This window comes from Phodopus roborovskii, unplaced genomic scaffold (genome assembly GCF_943737965.1).
Source record: "Phodopus roborovskii unplaced genomic scaffold, PHOROB, whole genome shotgun sequence".
Lineage (NCBI taxonomy): Eukaryota > Metazoa > Chordata > Mammalia > Rodentia > Cricetidae > Phodopus > Phodopus roborovskii.
Genome location: NW_026126461.1, coordinates 9138241 through 9157497, shown reverse-complemented (window position 1 = coordinate 9157497; position 19257 = coordinate 9138241). Strand labels below are relative to the sequence as shown.

General features: G+C 37.1%; 1 protein-coding gene across 1 annotated transcript in view; it reads left to right on the top strand.

The window, feature by feature from the left end:
• Nucleotides 1-878: 878 nt before the first annotated feature.
• Nucleotides 879-19257, top strand: part of LOC127226598 (solute carrier organic anion transporter family member 6C1) — a 55150-nt gene continuing 36771 nt past the window's right edge. Inside the window, exons 1-6 of the mRNA XM_051190668.1 lie at nucleotides 879-1257; nucleotides 2825-3085; nucleotides 7806-7997; nucleotides 9123-9213; nucleotides 16091-16209; nucleotides 16981-17090. Coding sequence (XP_051046625.1) covers nucleotides 879-1257; nucleotides 2825-3085; nucleotides 7806-7997; nucleotides 9123-9213; nucleotides 16091-16209; nucleotides 16981-17090 — 1152 coding nt within the window. The remainder of the gene's footprint in view (nucleotides 1258-2824; nucleotides 3086-7805; nucleotides 7998-9122; nucleotides 9214-16090; nucleotides 16210-16980; nucleotides 17091-19257) is intronic.

Genomic DNA, 19257 nt, shown 5'->3' with positions numbered 1-19257 from the left:
TAAGCATAGCCCCTGTGCTATGCTTAAACATTTATTTTCCCTTGTTTCTTTTAAAAATATTTTCATTGTGAAGAATCATCAGTCTTGTTCGAGGCCCGTGGTATCCACTACACGATCAACGCTGTGCACTAGAACGTTCTGGAAATCCCACTGCTGCTCTGTGTGGTAGAGGTCCTGTAGCTTTGAGTCTGCTTGCTGGTCCGGTCTCTTCACGGTCTCAAGCAGGTCATAGACAGAATGGATATTGGGGCAGACCAAGTCATTGCCCTTGATCCCTTGATCTGGTCCTGTTCCGACAGATGGGAAATGTGGACAATGACTCTTCAAGGAGACTTGCAAGTAGAAATGTATGGACAAAGGGGTGTATGTTGTAACTTGTTGAGTTGCACTGTGGCTTCCATGATGAGATTTTTAATTTTTTTCATTTTATTTTTACCTAGAATTTTGTTTTATTGGGGGCTGGGGGAGTGCAGGGGCCTTGGCACAGATGGAAGGGACAGGAATGAATGGGATCAGGATACGTGACGTGAAGGACCCAAAGAATAAATATAAATTATTGTTATTAGTTATTTGAACGTTTTGTACAACATAGTTTGATCATATGCACCTCCTTTCTCCTCTTCCGGTCTTTCCTTCCCTGTTCTCTTCTTCCTTCCTTTTCTGTGACACAGAGAAAATCAAACACAAGCTTGGAACTTTGGCCACGTCAGTCAACCCTTCTGTAGGGACGTTAGCTTTCTACACTGGAAGTAACGTTCCCTGCAGAGATTAGCGCAGCAGCAGCAGCAGCAGCAGCAGTGTTAGTCACTAGAGCCCAGGGAGTGCACAGGTGCCTCAAAACACACCTGCAATCTCCACAGAGCTGCATCAGATAAGCTATGACAGAGGAGCCGGAAACAAAGAGGGACGCAAGGAAGAAAGCTCCGGCTCCGGCTCTGGCTCCGGCTCTGGCTCCGGCTCTGGCTCCGGCTCTGGCTCCGGCTCTGGCTCTGGAGGAAGAGATTGATGGCGGGGACAACATGGAGCTTGAGAATTCCCCTAAAATAACCACCTATCTGATAACAATTCCAAGTGCAGTATTGAAGTTTAAACATCTCTCAACGGACAAAAAGCCTGTTCCTTTAAGTTCGTATAAGTTACCAGAACCTCTCCTGGAGGGGCCCTTCGGCTTGGGGCCTCTAGTTTTCCCTGCTCTTCAACGTTTCAACAACATTGACTGCTTCCTGTTTCTGTACTTTCTGTTGGCCACAGCTCATGGTAAGTGGAAGGATCAGAGCTGCTCTCCTGACAGCAGTAGTGAGGTAGAGGAGGCTGGCATACTGCAGGAAGGAAAGGGTTGATGATGAGGCATCAGTTAGCCAAATCCGCTGCCCTTGCCGCCAGTCCTTGGCCACCTGCTTTGCAGGGTCCAAGGGACACCATGGTATCAGCTTCTGGTCTCCAGATATAGAGCTGATCAGAAGGCGGTATTGTTAGTTATTTGATGACCAACTCCAGTTCTGGGTTCTACGTCTTGCAGATGAATGTTGAAGACAATATTGGCAGCAGGAGGTGGTTTCTATTCACAATTGTGAAACACTCCTACAGGTTTCTGTATGCATCTTGTTTTTTTTTTTTTTTTTTTTTTTTTTCATCTTTGAATTGAGTGGGGTGGGACTGGTGGTGGGAGTGGGTGGAAGCAGAAAGGGCGTTTTTATTCACACGATGCCTTCTCCTTCCTGTTTCTCCCTCTTGTATTATTTGACTTTTAAATTTATACTAATAATTTTTATTTCTATAAAAAGTCTCACTCACTTCTGAACTTACCTTTACCAAGTGTTCTAGTTAACTCCGATGGTGGTTTTTTGCCCACCACTTGGCTCTCACACTTATCTGTTGCCAGTGAGAGGCATCTATCAAACGTATAGCAAGAATTTTCTATGGTTTTCTGCTTTGCTGGTGGTTTGGGCAGCAGAAGCAACCAATCTCGAGTGACTGAAGTTCTTAGAGGTAAAATAGGGAATTGACATCCTATCAGCAGCAATCCTGAATGTTTCCTCAGCACGTGCTACTTGGGTCTAGCTGTGACAACCGCCAGGGCAACAGACAAGCAGGCGATCAGCTGCTTCTCAGTGTCTGAGGCAGTTGGACAGCAGCAGTTGGGTGTAGTGAAGCAACAACTCTCGGTCCAGCACCTTTGCAGACATAAGAGTTTTAATTTGCAACTATTTTCTGTTTTCCCTCCAAGAAATATAGTTGTAGTTATTTCCTGTATCAAGCTATTTTTGTTTCAATATATATATATATATATTCTTCCTTACATGCTGGATGGTGATTTTATACATATAATGTTACCACCTATTCAATACTCAAGAACATGAAACAATTTAAATTAAATACACATTTTTCTTTAAGATTGAAAATGCTCAGAAATGTTAACCTTCAAGCACAGAATTCTAGCTTTGGAACAAGATTATATTTAGGAATTTAAGCTGTGTTTCAAATGTTTTCATAGTTTTGATTTAAAAATGTGTAAACATATGTTATATTATTAATTCTTCATAATTGATACATAGTACATTTAAAAGGAGGGATAGGATGATAAAACCATAATTGATTTTTAATAAGCTACTTATAGAAGTAGTTAAAAGAGATTTTAATATTCAAGTAAAAATATTTTGTGGAAGATTAATGAATCACTTTTTGTATATAGGTTTTACACATTCATAGTACTATAAAATAAGCTTCAGTGTAAAATCTTCTTTGAATGATTACAACAGTGATATATATGCTTTGTCTATTGAAATGTACTATATTGCCTTTTGTCTTTCTTTTGAATTTTTAGGTATTGTATTTTCTCTTGTTGATATGAGTTTTAGAAAATTGGACAAGGAATTGTCTCTGTCAGAGACAGAGAGATACATACTGGATTACAGTGATTATCATGCATCTTTCCTGGTAGCCATACTTGTAGCACACTATGGAGGCAGAGGGAACAGGTCAAGATGGATGGCAGTTTCTGCCTTTATATTAGGAATTGCATCAATTGTATTTGCTGTTATTTTCTACGAGTATGAAATTATAAAAACAGTGGAAGAAAGTGAAGGTAAGATTTTTTTTGAAATATATTATCATGGACTAAATCAATATGGAAATAATTGGTTCAAGGAATTTAAAATAGGTCATGATGTGTGTCTATGTATCCTTTCCTTGTTTATGTAGCCATATTATTGACTAAGTACATTAGTCTAATTAATTGGCTCTCTGATTTACCCCACAGAAGAGATGACCCTAGGAAAGAACATTGTGGGATAATTTGTAAAATCATTTCTTTTATATACTTTTACATGTGTTATAAATTTCTTGAGAAGTTGATTAGATACTTTAATTTTTTCTTTCATTTTCTTTGTAGCACAGACCCACATAAGTTCAGATACAGGAATATGTCCACACATACAAAACGAGTAACTTTCCAAGTTACTCTTACCATTGTAAAAGTTGGATGCTACTCCATGAATACCATTTGAATCTGTAAAGATAGTGGCTTTCTCATGCTGTTTGATATTGTTTATTTTGCAATCATTTTACTTTTCCTAGTAAATAAGATCTACTTGAAATGTACTTAGAGTATATTTCTAACACTATTGTCCAAAATTTTTCCTTATCATATATATTTTTAAAATTTAATTTTGAAAACAGCTTGTTTTACATTTCAAGATTCCATTTTTTTCCTATGGATTAGTACTCCATTGTGTAATTGTACCACAATTTCTTCATTCATTCTTCAGTTGAGGGGCATCTATGTTGTTTCCAGGTTCTAGCTATTAGAAATAATGCTGCTATGAACACAGTTGAACATATGTCTTTGTTGCAAGAATGTGCATCTTTTGGGTATATGCCTAAGAGTGGAATTTCCTGACTTTGTGGTAGACTGATTTCCACTTTCCCGAGGCACCGCCATATTGACTTGCAAAGAGTTTGAACAAGTTTGCACTCCCACCAGCAGTGAAGGAGTGTTCTCTTTTCTCTCCAGCATAAACTGTCTTTGGTGTTTTTGATTTTAGACTTTCTGACAGGAGTTACATGGTATCTCATAGTTGTTTTGATTTGTATTTCCCTAATGGTTAAGGATGTTGATTACTTTTGTAAGTGTCTTTCAACATTTTAGATTCCTCTATTGAGAATTCTCTATTTTTCTTTTCCACACCTTTTAATTGGGTAAGTTGGTGTTTTTGTGACTAGCTTCTTGAGTTCTTTGTATATTTTGGAAATCAGCCCTCTGTCAGATGTGGTGATGGTGAATATCTTATCCCATTCTGTGGACTGATGTTTGGTCTTGTTGACTGTGTCCTTTGCCTTACAGAAGCTTCTTAGTTTCAGGAAGTCCCATTTATTAATTGCTGATCTCAATGTCTGTGCTACTGGTGTTAAATTCAGGAAGTAGTTGCTTGTACCAATTCGTTCAAGGGTACCTCTCACTTTCTCTTCTAAGAGGTTCAATGTGGCTGAATTTATATTTGATCCATTTGGTCTACCTGTCTATTATGCACCAATACCAGGCTGTTTTCAGGACCACAGCTTTATAATAGAACTTGAAGTCAGGGATGGTGATGCTTCTGGAAATTCCTTTATTGTAAAAGGTTGTTTTGGCTTTCCTGGTTTTTTTTTTTTTTTCCATCTAATGTTGGGAGTTGTTCTTTTAAGGTCTGAGAAAAATTGTTCTGGGATTTTGATGGTGATTGCATTGAATATGCAAATTGCTTTTTTGACATGATTGCTATTTTTTTACTATGTTGATCCTACCTATGCAAGAGCTTGGGAGATCTTTCCATTTCCTGTTATCTTCTTTAAAGACTCAAAGTTCTTATTATATAGGTCTTTCACTTATTTGGTTAGCATTACCCCAAGATATTTTATGTAGTTTGTGGCTATTGTAAAGGGTGATCTTTCTCTGATTTCTTCCTCAGCCCCTTTATTGTCTGTATGTAGCAGGGCTACTGAATTTTCTTTGTGTTAATCTTGCATCCTGCCATTTTACTGAAGGTGCTTATCAGCTGTTGGAGTTCCCTGGTAGAGTTTTTCAGGTCACTTATGCAAACAATCATATCATATGCAAATAGTGAAAGTTTGATTTCTCCCTTTCCAATTTGTATTCCCTTGATCTCCTTTTGTATTCTTATTGCTCTAGCTAGAACTTCAAGTACAATATTGAAGAGATATGGATAGAGTGGACAGCCTTGTCTTGTTCCTGATTTTAGAGGAATTGAGTTTCTCTCCATTTGGTTTAATGTTGGCTTTTGGTTTGCTGTATATTGTGTTTAGATGTGTTTCTGCTATTCCTGATCTCTCCAAGACCTTTATCATGAAGGGGTGTGGGATTTTGTCAAAGGCTTTTCCAGCGTCTAGTATGATGATCATGTGCTTTTTCTGTTTCAGTTTGCTTATATGGTGGATCACATTGATGAATTTTAGTATGTTGAAACATCAATGCATCCCTGATATTATGTCTCTTATTCATTCTTGGAATCAATTTGCTAGTATTTTATGGAGTATTTTTGCATCAATGTTCATGAAGGATATTGGTCTGTAGTTCTTTCTATTAATTGTGTTGTTGTGTGGCTTGGGTACCAAGTTAATTATAGCTTTGTAAAAAGAGTTTGGCAATGACCATTCTGCTTCTATTGCATGGAACACTTTGAGGAGTATTGGTATTAGCTGTTCTTTGAATTTCTGGTAGAATTCTGCACTGAAACCATCTGTCCCTGGGATGTTTTGGTTGGGAGAGTTTTGATGACTGCTTCTATTTCATTAGGGATTATAGATCTCTTTATTCTGCTTATATGTTCCTGATTTAATTTTGGTAAATGATATCTATCTAGAAAATTGTCCATTTCCATTAGGTTTTCAAATTTTGTGGAATTCAGGTTTTCAAAGTAAGACCTGAAGATTCTCTGGATTTCCTTAGTGTCTGTTGTTATATCTCACTTTTCATTTTGATTTTGTTAATTTGCATATTTTCTCTCTGCTGTTTGGTTAGTTTGGATAGAGGTTTGTCTATCTTGTTGATTTCCTTGAAGAACCAACTCTTTGTTACCTTGATTCTTTGTATTGTGTTCCTAGTTTCCACTTTGATTTCTATACTCCATTTGCTTATTTCTTGAAGTCTACTCCTCCAGGGTGTGATTTCTTCTTTTTGTTCTAGAGCTTTCAGTAGTTCTGTTAATTTTCTTGTGTGACTATTGTCTAGTTTTTTCATGTGGGCACTTAATGCTATGAACTTTCCTCTTAGCACTACTTTCAAAGTGTCCCAAAAGTTTGGTGGTCCTGTCTAGTGTTGAAAGTGGGATGCTGAAATGTCCCACTATAAGTGTGTGAGTTGTTATGTGCGATTTGAGTTTTAGTAGCGTTTTATGAATGTTGATGCCTTTGCATTTGGGGCATGGATGTTCAGAACTAAGACTTCATCTTGAAGGGTTTTCCCTGTGATGAATATGAAATCATGTCTTTTGATTGGTTTTAGTTTAAAGTCAATTTGTTAGATGTTAGGATTGCTACATCTGTTTCCATTTGATTGGAAAAATCTTTTCCAAATACTTAACTCTGAGGTAACACATCTGTCTTTGAAGTTGAGGTATGTTTCTTGTATGCAGAAGAATGGGTTCTGACTTCGTATCCATTCTGTTAGCCTGTGTCTTTCATAGGCGATGTTAAGACCATTAATCTCAAGTGACATTAATGACCATTCACCGTTAATTCTTGCTTGTGTTGGATTTGCTATTGGTGGTAGTATTGTGTGTGGATTTCCTCTCTCTCTCTCTCTCTCTCTCTCTCTCTCTCTCTCTCCCTCTCTCTCTCTCTCTCTCCCTCTCTCTTTTTCTTTCTTTTTGGCTGTTGGTAAAGTGGGATTATCTATTGTCTATATTTTTGTGGGAGTAGTTAACATCCTTGGGTTGGAGTTTTTCTTCCAGAACTTTCTGTAGGGTTGTATTGGTTGACATGTATTGTTTAAATCTGGTTTTGTCATGGAATGTCTTGGTTTCTCCACCTATAGTGATTAAAAGTTTTGCTGGGTATAATTGTATGGGCTGTCATCCATGATCTCTTAGTGTTGGTAGAATGTCTATCCAGGACCTGCTGGCCTTCAGAGTTTCCATGGAAAAGTCATGTGTAATTCTGATAACTTTTCCATTATATGTTACTTGGCCTTTTTCCTTTGCTGCTCTTAATATTCTTTCTTTATTCTGTATGTTTGGTGCTTTGGTTATTATATGGTGAGGGGACTTTTTTGTAGTCCACTCTATTTAGTGTCTGTATGCTTCTTGTACTTTCATTGGCATGTCATTATTTTTGTTGGGAAAGTTTTCTTCTATGATTTTGTTTTCTAAACCTTTGAGTTTGGTTTCTTCACCTTCTTCTATACCTATTATTCTTAGGTTTGGTCTTTTCATTGTGTCCCGTATTTCCTGGATATTTTGTGTTAGGGATTTATTGAACTAAAGTTTTTCTTTGGGAGATAAATCTATTTCTTGTATCTTCCACAGTTGAGGCCCAGCCAAGGTGTCAGTGACTAAACAAAACCAACCCATTACCCGCAATCCTGTGCATATAAACAATCATAGTTTCATTTATCCTGTGTGTCTCTTCCAGCATGCCCACATGTATTGTTTTATTGTGCTATTTCTATTTAGAATATGATAATTGGCTGTGTGACTACATTCAATGCAAAAATATTAAGTAAAAGAAAGTGTTGTGGTAGCAGTTGTAAGTTAATTGTACAATTAATTTTGAGTTCAATTCAGTAAAATATAATTCTTATCTTTCAAAAGAGTTGTGCGTAGATGAACAGCACCGAGCAATGTCAGATTGTTGGGGAACGAAGCTATCATACAGATCAAAATGTATCTATCTCTTCATCTTTGGGCAGTACCTCCATGGAATAACAGGGATGCCTATTTATATCCTTGGCCTGACCTTCATTTTCGACCACATTCCCACATTCTCAGCTGGGCTCTATCTAGGCAAGTTTGTTTCTTTCATATATGCATTGCCTATTTTGAATATTTATTAGGTTTCTGCAGGTATCAACTGATACATAAATACTGATACAGGAATGTGATAACACTGTACCAAGCAGTGATGACTTGTGTGAAAAACACAAGTGCAAATCTCATTGGTCTACCTAGTTTTGAGTTTTTGGAATACAAGACCAATCATCTGAATGTCCCTGGAAAAATTTAGTGGAATAGAAAATGCATGTACATCTTATGTAGCTAGATTTTTCTCTTTGTTTCTCTTTCCCTCTGGGAGAGAGTGGGGGTGGGGAGGTGACAGGGTAGAGGAAATGAAGGATAGATAGTTGATCACAGTGTCATCTCTTCCACTTACAAAGCCTTATGTGAATTGTGTCCTTAAGTAAACATTGATTCATCCCGTAATAATTTACCTAATAACCATCAATGGAGTGTGGTCCTGGTAGGCCAGAACAGAGATATGCTTTCCCAGAGATACCTAGATATCATTTTTTAAAAGACAATCCTGATTTGTACTTACTTTGTAAATGTCTATAGTTAAATATTAAAGGAAATATAGTTTATTTATGTTCATGAAATATATTGATTAAATGAGATACTATTAAGTTCATTTTTCTAAGTACTTGGTTAGGTAAGGGATGTACCACCCAGTTGTACTGTCAGACAATACTCTATATGGCACTCTGCTCTGGCACTGTCATAGGAATGATAAACAGTCATAGTCAGACACCGAGTAAAGCAGATGACCTTTTGTTCGATGAGAACAGGACTCTTTGAAGGAATGTACAGTCACAACAGTGCAGACTGGCTGTTCCTAAAGGAGCAGTGGTTGCGGCATCAAACTATAAGACTAGCATCAACCATTACATGAAGTTTCCACCAGGCTCCTACCCTACTAATTTTTTTTTTTTTTTTTTTTTAGAATCAGTTCCTGAAAACATTTGCAGTCTTTCTCTTTCACTTTCCTCCCATTTCTTCCCCTCTTTTCCTACCCGCCTCCCCTCTCTTAAGCAATAGAGATTAGCATGAAAAGCATTCAGATATGACAGACTGTTGAGTGGTGGTTTGAATGAGCGAGTTATGAAACTGTTTGTTGCTGTGTTCATTTTCAAGCTATCAGTGATGCTGCCCTAGTGCTAGGATACATGACGGGTTTTGCAATAGGATCACGGCAACCTCCTAAGCAGGAAAATCTGGATGGAGAGTAAGTTATACTATTTGCTTTTCTATTTAGTGCAGATTATGTAGAAGATTTGCTGAATGGGGTATGATAGCTCATAAATAATACACAGTTATTAAAAGTTTTAGAAAAATGTATGTAATAGTGGTTAATGTATATTTACAACATACATTTGTGTTTTCACCGTTTGAAATGTAACTAAAACCATTACTTAAAAGTTCACTAACTTTTTTATGTCTTGTTGTTAAAAGCATGCATTATTCATTCAGTATAATACTATAGTAATAATTATGTGCAGGATGTATAGAAGTTTTCATCCATTTTACTTTATTACTAAAGTTTTCTTCATACAATATATTGTGATAATATCTTTCCCTTACACCAAATTCATCCCCTCCTAGCCACATGAGGAAATTGTATCCTTTTCTTTTATTCACTGAGAAAACAACCCAACAATGACACAACCCTCACACAAAAACACAAACATGAAAATTAAAGAAAACAAGCAAGAGAATAGTAAGACAAAACTAAAAGATAAAACAAAACAAAAGGAAAAATATGTTTAAAAATTCTGACTTCATTTTGTGTTGGGTAACTACTACTGGCCATGAGACCAGGTCTGGAAAGTTGCTGTTTTACACAGTGCTGCTCTACTGTAGAAACCTTGTTGTCCCTTACAAATGGGCATCTATTGGAAATATTTTCATGTTTAGAACTGGGACTTCATGTCTCCTTCCCCTGCTCAGTGTTGGGACCCCATCTTGGGTCAGTGCAGATCTTCTGTGTATTACTACAGTCTCTGTGAGTTCATATGTGTGTCAGTCCTATTGTGTCTGGAAGATGCTATTTCCCTGGAGTCATCGATGACTTTTGGTTCTTACAGTCTTTTCCCCTTCTCTTCCATATAGAGTCCTGGGCCTTGAGGGTGGGGTTTGATGAAGACATCCCATTCAGTAATGAGTGCTCCCAAGTCTCTCACTTTTTCCACGTAATCAAGATGTGGGTCTCCGCCTTAATTACCCTCTACTACAAGAAGCTTCTCTGATGTGTGTTGAACAAGGCACTGATCTTTGGATATATTGTGCCATTAGGAGGCAATTGATTGCTGTAGTCCTTTAGCAGAACAATACTATTAGGTTTTCTCCTAGGTACATGGCTTATCTTTTCTCAGTTTCTTGGCCTCATTAGCAGTGTCAGATATGGGTTCCATCTTATGGAGTGGACCTTAAATTCAATCACAAAGTTCATGACTACTCCCAGAATGTTGGTGACACCATTGCAGTAACACAAATTGAAGGAAGGGCACTGTTGTAGGTCACAAGGTTTATAGGTTGTTGATATTGATGCTTGTTGCTCTTCTGGTAGCATGTAGAGCATCTTCCAGTACCATAAATGCTAATAAGTAGAGATAAAGTCTCTAGTTAGGCCCTAGCTCAACTTTTCCATGTTTGATGACATAAGTTAAGTGCTATCTTTGGCAATTGGGCTTGACTATCAAGTTGTGGAGAGCAACCAATAGCTTTGGTATTAACTTGTGATGTATGGGGCTTTTGTAGCATGCCTTTGGTAAATGATTCAATAAGATTTTAACTTAATCCTGAGATGTGATGACATAAATTCTAGTTGGGGCATTGTCTCCTCAATTATTTGATGAATCCATTTGGAGTTTTTTTTTTTTTTTTCATATGTGTATATATTTTAGGAAATGTCTAGAGTAGTGGGTTTTTATATGGGATTTCAAATAGTTCTTAGTGTTAGATGTTTCTCCCCACTTTTCCTCCTTTATCTGTCTCCACCATCCCCTTTCCTATTTAACCCTCTTGTTCTAGTTTCTTTCTTATCTGTCCATAACATTACATCACATTGTATTTCCCATCTTGGGAGATCCTCTCCTCCATCCTGGTCCTTTAAGAAATACCTAACCTCTGGGTTATTCTTATTGAAGTACACATTTAAAATGCTTGATAGCTAACACACACACACACACACACACACACACACACACACACACACACAGTGTTTTTGAATCTGTGTTATCTACTCAGCATGATTTTTTTCTGGTTCCATTGATTTATCTGCAACTTTCATAATTTCATTCTTAACAGTTGAATAATGTTCCATTTCATAAATGTGCCGTCTCTCTTCATTGTTCATTTATCAGTTGATGGACATCTAGGCTCTTTCCAATTTCTGGCTACTATGAGTACAGTAGCAATGAACATGGATGAGTAAGTGTCACTTTTTGTCCTTTGGGTATATTCCCAGTTCCCTCTCCCCTCCTTCCCTCCCTCCATCTCCCCTCCCTCCCTCCCTCCCTCCCTCTTTCCCTCCCTTTCTCCCTCCTTCCCTCCCTCCCACTCGCCCATGCCCCAACTGTTTTTTTTTAATGTTCATTGTTTTAGTTCTTTACATAGTTATAGATACTAGCATTCTATCTGACATAATTGGTAAATTTGTGATTATGTGTCCTTTGTCTTGTAAAAGATTTTCAACTTCATGAGGTCCCATTTTTATTAAATTTGTCCTTAGAGACTATGCTGTTGGAGTTCTGTTCATAAAGTCCTTTCCTGTGTCAATGAGTTCAAGCCTATTCCCCCCTCATCCCCACTCTATTCTGTGAGGGTCATTATAACTAATCTTATGTTGAGGTCCTTGATCCACTTTGAGTTGAGTTGTATGAAGAAGTGTCAGATATGGACCTATTTACATCCTTGTACATGCAGTTATCCAATATTACCACCAGCATTTTTGAAGATGGTATTTTCTCCAGTGTGTACTATTGATTTCTTAGAGAAAAAACAAAAACAAAAACAAAAACAAACCAAAAACCCATTGTGGGTACACAGTGTGTGTACAAAAGTAGAAATTATATCTGGTTCTTCAATTTGACTCCATTGACCAGTGTATCTGTGTGTATGTCAATACCATGATGTTTTTATTACTATAGTTCTGCAGTGTAACAAGAAATCAGAGATGGTGATACCTTCAGCAATTCTATCATTATTCAGGTATATTTTATTCTTTGTATGAAACCTAAGCTTTTTTTTCCTATGGGCTTTTTGTTGAATCTGATGTTTGTTCTTGGTAGGATAGCCATTTTGGTAGAATGTTAATTAATCCTGATCCATGAGCATAGGAGATCATATCATCTGTTGTTTTTCAATGTATAAAGATTTTATTGCACAAGTTGTTCACTCACTTGGTTTGAGAGATCTCAGTACACCTTTTGAGGCTATTGTGAAAGGTGTTGTTTCCCTGATTTCTTTCTCAGGTCTCTTTGTCATTTGCAATTAGGAAGGCTACTGAATTTTTTGTGTTAATTTTGTATCCTGCTACTTTGCTAAAACTGTTCATTGGCTTAGAAGTTTCCTGGTGGAGTCTTTAAGGTCATATTCATAAAATCATATAATCTCCAAGTAAAGATAATTTGAATTCTTCCTTTTCTATTTGTAGCTCCTTGATCTCCTTCAGTTGTCTTATTGCTCTGGGGTGGACTTCAAAGTACTACAATGAATAGTCAAATTTTAGTGGAAATGCTTTGAGTTTCTCTCAATGTCTATTGATATTGGCTGTGAGCTTGATGTAAACCACCTTTGTCATGTTGAGGTGTGTCCCTTATGTCTCTAGTCTCTCTAGGGCTCTTTATCATAGAGCATTGTTGCATCTTGTCAAAGGCCCCATGTGTATCTAATGAGATGATCATGTGGTATTGGTATTTTAGTCTATTTATGTGGCTAACTATATTTATGGATTTAAGTATGTGGACCAATCCTGCATCTCTGGGACTAAGCTTACTTGATCATGGTGAATGATCTTTTTGTTGTGCATGTGTATTCAGTTTGCAAGAATTTTATTGAGAATTTTTGTATCTATGTATCCCTTGTAATGCTGAAAAGCTACATTGCATTAACAGAATCCTAAAAACCTGAATCTAGGGTACTGTATAGCCTTTACATTGTGATTACAGACTGCAGACCCAGAGACTATCTTTGGTAGAATTTTTAAAAAGCAAATGACAAAGACAGTTTTATTAAGAAGATTAGAACTGGCTCCACCCCTCTGTCATTGCTACAGAGGTGAGTTAGCTAGGGAATGCTGGAGAACTTATCCTGGTGTTAAGGGTAGGAGAGAATTGGTGGGCAGACCAACCCTGCAGTTGCCCAGGTCCAGATCCAGGGTTATGAGTTGGTTGAGCCCAACATCAATCCCATCAATGGTCTGCTAGAGCACACAAGGGAACCTGACCCACAGACAGAAAGCCCCAGGATCTCCATGACACAGTGCAACAACAGGATACCCAAGAAGAGTTTCAGTGAGGGCTCAGCATCTACAGTATGATAGAAACCAGAGGCCTTGAGCCAGACCAATGACACTTTTCAATGAACACTTGTAAATAATGATACAAGGACAAGGTTACTCACTGTGTCACACTCCTGCTTCCATGGTGATATTTTTCATTTTCACCCCTTTTCTCTTAAAGTTTGCTTTATTTGGGGTGGGTACAAAGGTGGACGGTAGATTCTCATGGATGGGAAAATGAATGGTATCAAGATAAATGATGTAAAAGACACATGCAGTAAAAAAAAATAGTAGAGGATTAGACTAGAGACAGCAAGATGGCTTATTGTACATAGATGCTTGCCACACCAACTCTAAAGACCTGTTTTGAAATTGCAGAGCACACAGGATACAAACTTCTGACAATTGTGCTCAGACCTCTTCACATATCATACTGATACACATACACATGCATGCAAAATTGAAAAAAAATTGATAAGCACTTTTTAAAGAAAAATCTGCAATAAATGTCTACTATATTAGTATCTGAAGGTTGCATGAACAAGAGCTTCATTGTAAATGACCTCAGCTACAAATCAAAATTATGCAAGGCATTCTATCCACATGAAAAGCAATGTGAATTAATTCTTCAACAAATAATTTACAATATCTGTTTTATAGAAACTCAAATAAGCTTTAAGAAGATACAGAGAGAACTGAAGAAATGACTCATTTTGGAAAAAAACACTTGTCAAGTTTTACAACCTGAGTTCAATTCCCAGGACTCTCATGGTAGAATTCAAGAATTTACTCATGTTACTTTCCTCTGACCAACACACATGTGCCATGGCACATGTTTAAAATGCATAGTTGTCTTTAAAAATGAAGTGTACTTTGGGATTTATTAGAACGTCTTACAGGCTGTGGTCAGACTAATCCTACAAAGGCTGCCTGTGATGAAGGTCAGTAGCTTTTTAGCTCATAAGACTGGGTGTTCAGCTGGTCTTCTGTATATATTGGAGTCCTTAAGAATGTCAAATATTTTTCAAATATTTGTTGCTCATTTACATTTCTTTAAGAACTGAATATTTGAGTTTTTATCATATGTCTGACAGTGAGTGCTCAGACTTCTTCCTGGCCACTTTTGCTCATTGTTGGCTCGCTCTGTCCCTCCATTTCTTTACTGGTGTTAGAGCCCAATTCTTCAGGACGTATATTCCCAAGTAATGTCTCCCCAGTGAATAACACTGTGAACATTTCCACTCTATATGAAAGAGAAAGTCTAATGACTTTATCAAGTCTTTTGGGAAAACAGATCCTCCAAAGAAAGCTTTTGTGAAGTGACTTTTTCCTGGTATATGTAACTGGTTAGCGAAGATTTTGGGTCTTTTTTTTAAGATTTATTTATTTGTATTTATATGTGTGAGTGTCTTGCCAGTATGTATGCCTGCATCATATGTGCGGAGTGACCACTAAATAGAGAGGAAGGTGTTGAATCCTGTGAAAATGAATTGTTAGCTACCAAGTGTGTATTGGAAACCCACCCTTTTCTTTCCAAGGGCATTCAGTGCTCAGATCTCTGGCTGAGTCTTCTCTCTAGTTTCTGGCTAAGATTTTCCATGGGTGTGGACCTGAAAAGATTAGTAACAATGTAAACTGATTGGTGGTGGTATACATTTAATTCCTGCACTCAAGAGGGAGAGTTATATGGATCTTTGAGAGTTCAAGGATAGGCTGGCCTATGCAGCTAGTTCCAGGACAGACAGGTTTACACAGGAAATCCTACTTAAAAACAAAACAAACAAACAAACAAAAAACTAAAACTAAAAACAAAAACCAATCCAAACCAAACAAACAACAAACAAACAAAGTAGTAATTGTGTCCACTGACTTCTGTAGATCTTATTCCCAAATGGTAAAAACAGACAAGCAAAATACTTTGTTAACTTTGAAAACTGTTCTAGGTGGCCTCGGTATTGATTAAAGACAAGAGATGCTGATAGCTCATAGTCACTCTGTGAAAGAGAAAGTTAGCAAATCCCAGCACAGGAACATTCCTATTCTCTCTCTGCCTTTGCCAGCTGCAGAGCTCTGTGAGAAGCAGAGGAAGCTTTAGGAGAAAGTGACACGGTCCTGTGTAGAAATGGAAAGACCAAAGAAGGATCAAATATACTGAGCACAAGAAACACAAAGGAAGGGACTTCAGATGATGTGTGACTTCAAGGGTCAGGTGCCATATACAGGAGGAGCTGGTCAACTTCAGAGCAAGGCTTCTTGCCCCAGAGGTCCAGGTGCAAGATTTAAAGGAGCAGGGTAACAAAGGAAGGCCTGGTTTCCAGGGGCACAACTTTCAATGGAGATGATTTTGAGTAGGAACAAGCAGGAACTTCTTCCACCTGAGTAGTGTCACTGGAGAGGGAACTGGGAAAGTTGGGATCTGATGGGAGGAAGAAGGCACCACACAACTGAATACTAACAACCGACCCTCGCAAACAAAACCCCAAAATTAGTAGTGACAAATTAAAAATGAATGCATATTAGCAGAAAATTCTCTCTCCCCCAACTAATTAAGATTTTTTTTTAAATAATCCTAACTTAAATTTTCTATTTTTCTTTGTTCAAGTGTAAATGAGAATCATTTTCGAAAGCTTCAGCAAAATTGGTGGAGCGGATTTTTAGTAGTTGCTCTACTCTCATGGTGTACAGTTTTACCATTGTTATGTTTCCCATCTAGGTTACCAGGTAAGTAAAAAAAAAAATGTAATTAACTAAAGCAATTCTTACCATCAGCTCCCATTCACAAAGTACAGATAAACTATATTTCTTTGTGAGTATGTCTCTCCTACTGGTAATTCTCTATAATAATGAAACAGTATCTTAGTTTTTTTTTTTTTTTAAACCAAATCAATAAACATCACATCAGAACATATATTTGTATACTACATTTTCATTAGTATATGTTTGTATCACTCTTTATTTCTTTTTAAAATACCCTTTATATTTAAAGTGTATAGCTGTCTTTTAAAAGTGAAGTATACTCAAATCTATTCCCCTAATGTTTTAGTTAGAATTCTCTAGAGTAACAGAACTTATGAAATAAACCCCCCTCTATCTATCTGTTTTTATCTATGTCATTTATATGTATTTTCAGGCTGTGCATGAAGTAATAATTAACCAAATGTTAATTATTAAGTGGGACTATGGAATTCTATATTAAATTAAGAGTTAATTAATTCGGCACACTTCCAGCAATTAAAGAGACATGCATAGTGGTTGATTGCAAAATTGGGCAGTGCAGATGTGTGAAATTTTCATTATCAAATAATTGTCTTTTGTGAAGCCCTACTCTAGAAGAATTTGCATCCCTAAAATAGGCATTGGCTTTAGTCTGTTTAAAATAGCTCACATGTCTCTCCATGACAAATTGGAATTATTGTAATACGTACAAATTCTGATGTACATTTTCTTACTGAAATGGATGTATCAAAAGATTGTTTTGTTTGTGACCTATAGGTGCATACAAGCTAAGTCTTGAGAAAGAAAAGGAACCTCCCTCCTTTGACAAGAGACTTAAAAATGTGCACTTTGGATCTAGTTTGAAGAATATGGTTCAGGCTGTTCAGGTAAAATAAAATACTTTTATATTGTGAAGCCTATTAAGGTGACTTGTTTAATTTTCTTACACAGTTAAGACAATGACAAAGTCTTTAATTTAAATTTGGGTGAAAGTTTTGAAGTCTCTTAATTAAATTGCTAATTTCCCTTGTAATGGAAAGGGAGAGCCCTTGATTTGGCATTGGTAGGGACCTGTCTAGTGCCAGAACCTGATGACACACAAATAGAACTTTGATTTAGTTTTCATTGTTTTTATGTGTTTGTTTTATGTTTATTTCCTTTGAGAAAGAAGGCACTTAACAAAAATTTCATGAATCGAAAGAAATCCACTTGTCATCACATATTCCCCCCCACACACACACAAAAAGTCACAAGCTTGAATACAAAATACCGTGTCTCCATTGATGTTAAATAGGACTACCACAGTAACAGATATCAGGATGCAGAGAAAGCCCCTCCCAACACTCTAATCCTATTGCGAATTGCCTCGACCTGCAAAACTTCAACTTAAAGGAAAGGGGCAGGGGAGGTGAGAAGAATAATTGAGGACCAGGTGAACACAGAATATAGAAAATCACAAAGAATGGATGTTGACATGGGTGGAAAGATCAGGAGTTATGAGAACAAGAAAGGTTACCATGGTGATGGGGTTAGTGGTTATATGCTAGGCTGATCTTGCTAAATAGGGCTAGTTACTAAATCATCAAACCTTTGTGGAATAACTGAAGTCTCTAAATGTACAGCCAAGAGAAAGCCAGAGTTCAGCCAAGATCTTTCCCTAACTGAGCATAGATACAGCCTCAGTTTCCAACAGTGAATATTTTTTCTTCTATTTATAACATTATTTTCTGGCAAATAGATTGCATGGTTCTAATTTCAAATACAAATTAATTAAGTTTCACTGAATTTTACACTATGAATAAAACTCCCAAAAGTCTTTGAAATAACATCAATTGAATTTTCCTATCCCAACTCAAATTAGAATTATATCTCTGTATTCCCAATTTTCCATTATTTCTTTTTCTCTTTTTGTTGTTTTGTTGTTCCTTGTTCTACTCTTAAAAATTTTATTACTTTTAAATTTTTTATTTTAAAATTAAAATATAATATGGCCTTTCCCCCATCTCTTTCTTCCCTTCTACCCTTTCCATGTGCCCCAACACCACTTGATCTCTTTTAAGTGGAAGTTTTATAGTTAACTAAGACACAGTACTGACAGCAAGTGAAATAACCTTCATTTATTTACTGGCTAATACCTACATATAAACAGATACATTCCATATTTACCATTTTTGGGTCTTGTCTATCTCACTCAGGATGACTTTTTTTTTTTTCTAGTTGCATTCACTTGCCTGCACATTTCATTATGTATTTTTTTTTTTTCATAGCTGAGTAATACTCCTTGGTGTAAATGTACCACGTTTTTCCTCCATTCTTCTGTTGAGGGAAATCTAAGTTATTTCCAGTTTCTGGCTATTATGAATGTAGCACCAATGAACATGTTTGACCAAGTGTCCCTTGGTAGGATGAAGCATCATTTGGGTATATGCCTAAGAGTGGTATAGCTGAATGTTGAGATAAATTGATTCCCAACTTTCTGAGGAATAGCGATATTGATTTTCATAGTGGCTGTACTAGTTTGCACTTCCACCAGCAATGGAGGAGTATTCCCCTTGCTCCACATCCTCCCCGGCATGAGCTACCATTTGCGTTTTTTTTATGTTAGTCATTTTGACAGGTGTCAGATGAAATCTGAGTCATTTTGATATACATTTCCCTGTTGGCTAAGGATGCTGAACATTTCTTTAAGTGTTTCAGAGATATTGGACTTTCCTCTGTTGTAAACTACCAGTTTAGATTGGTACCCCATTTTTAAAAATTGACTCTTTCTCTTTTGCTGTTTAGTTCCTTGATATATTGGATGTGGATCTGATAAATACTATTTTCCACTCAGTAAGCTGCTGATTTGTCCACATGACTGTGACCTCTGCCTTACAGAGGCTTGTATGAGATATCTACCCTGCCCATACCTGTTGCACAGACCACGCCCATTGGGGCGTGGAGATACATGTGGGGCATGACGGGGGGGGGGGGCGGGGTAGATTAGGTCTGGGGTCCTGGACTCCAGCTTGCTCTCTTGCTTCCTGGTTGGAGACAGAGTGTATTGGGAGGCAC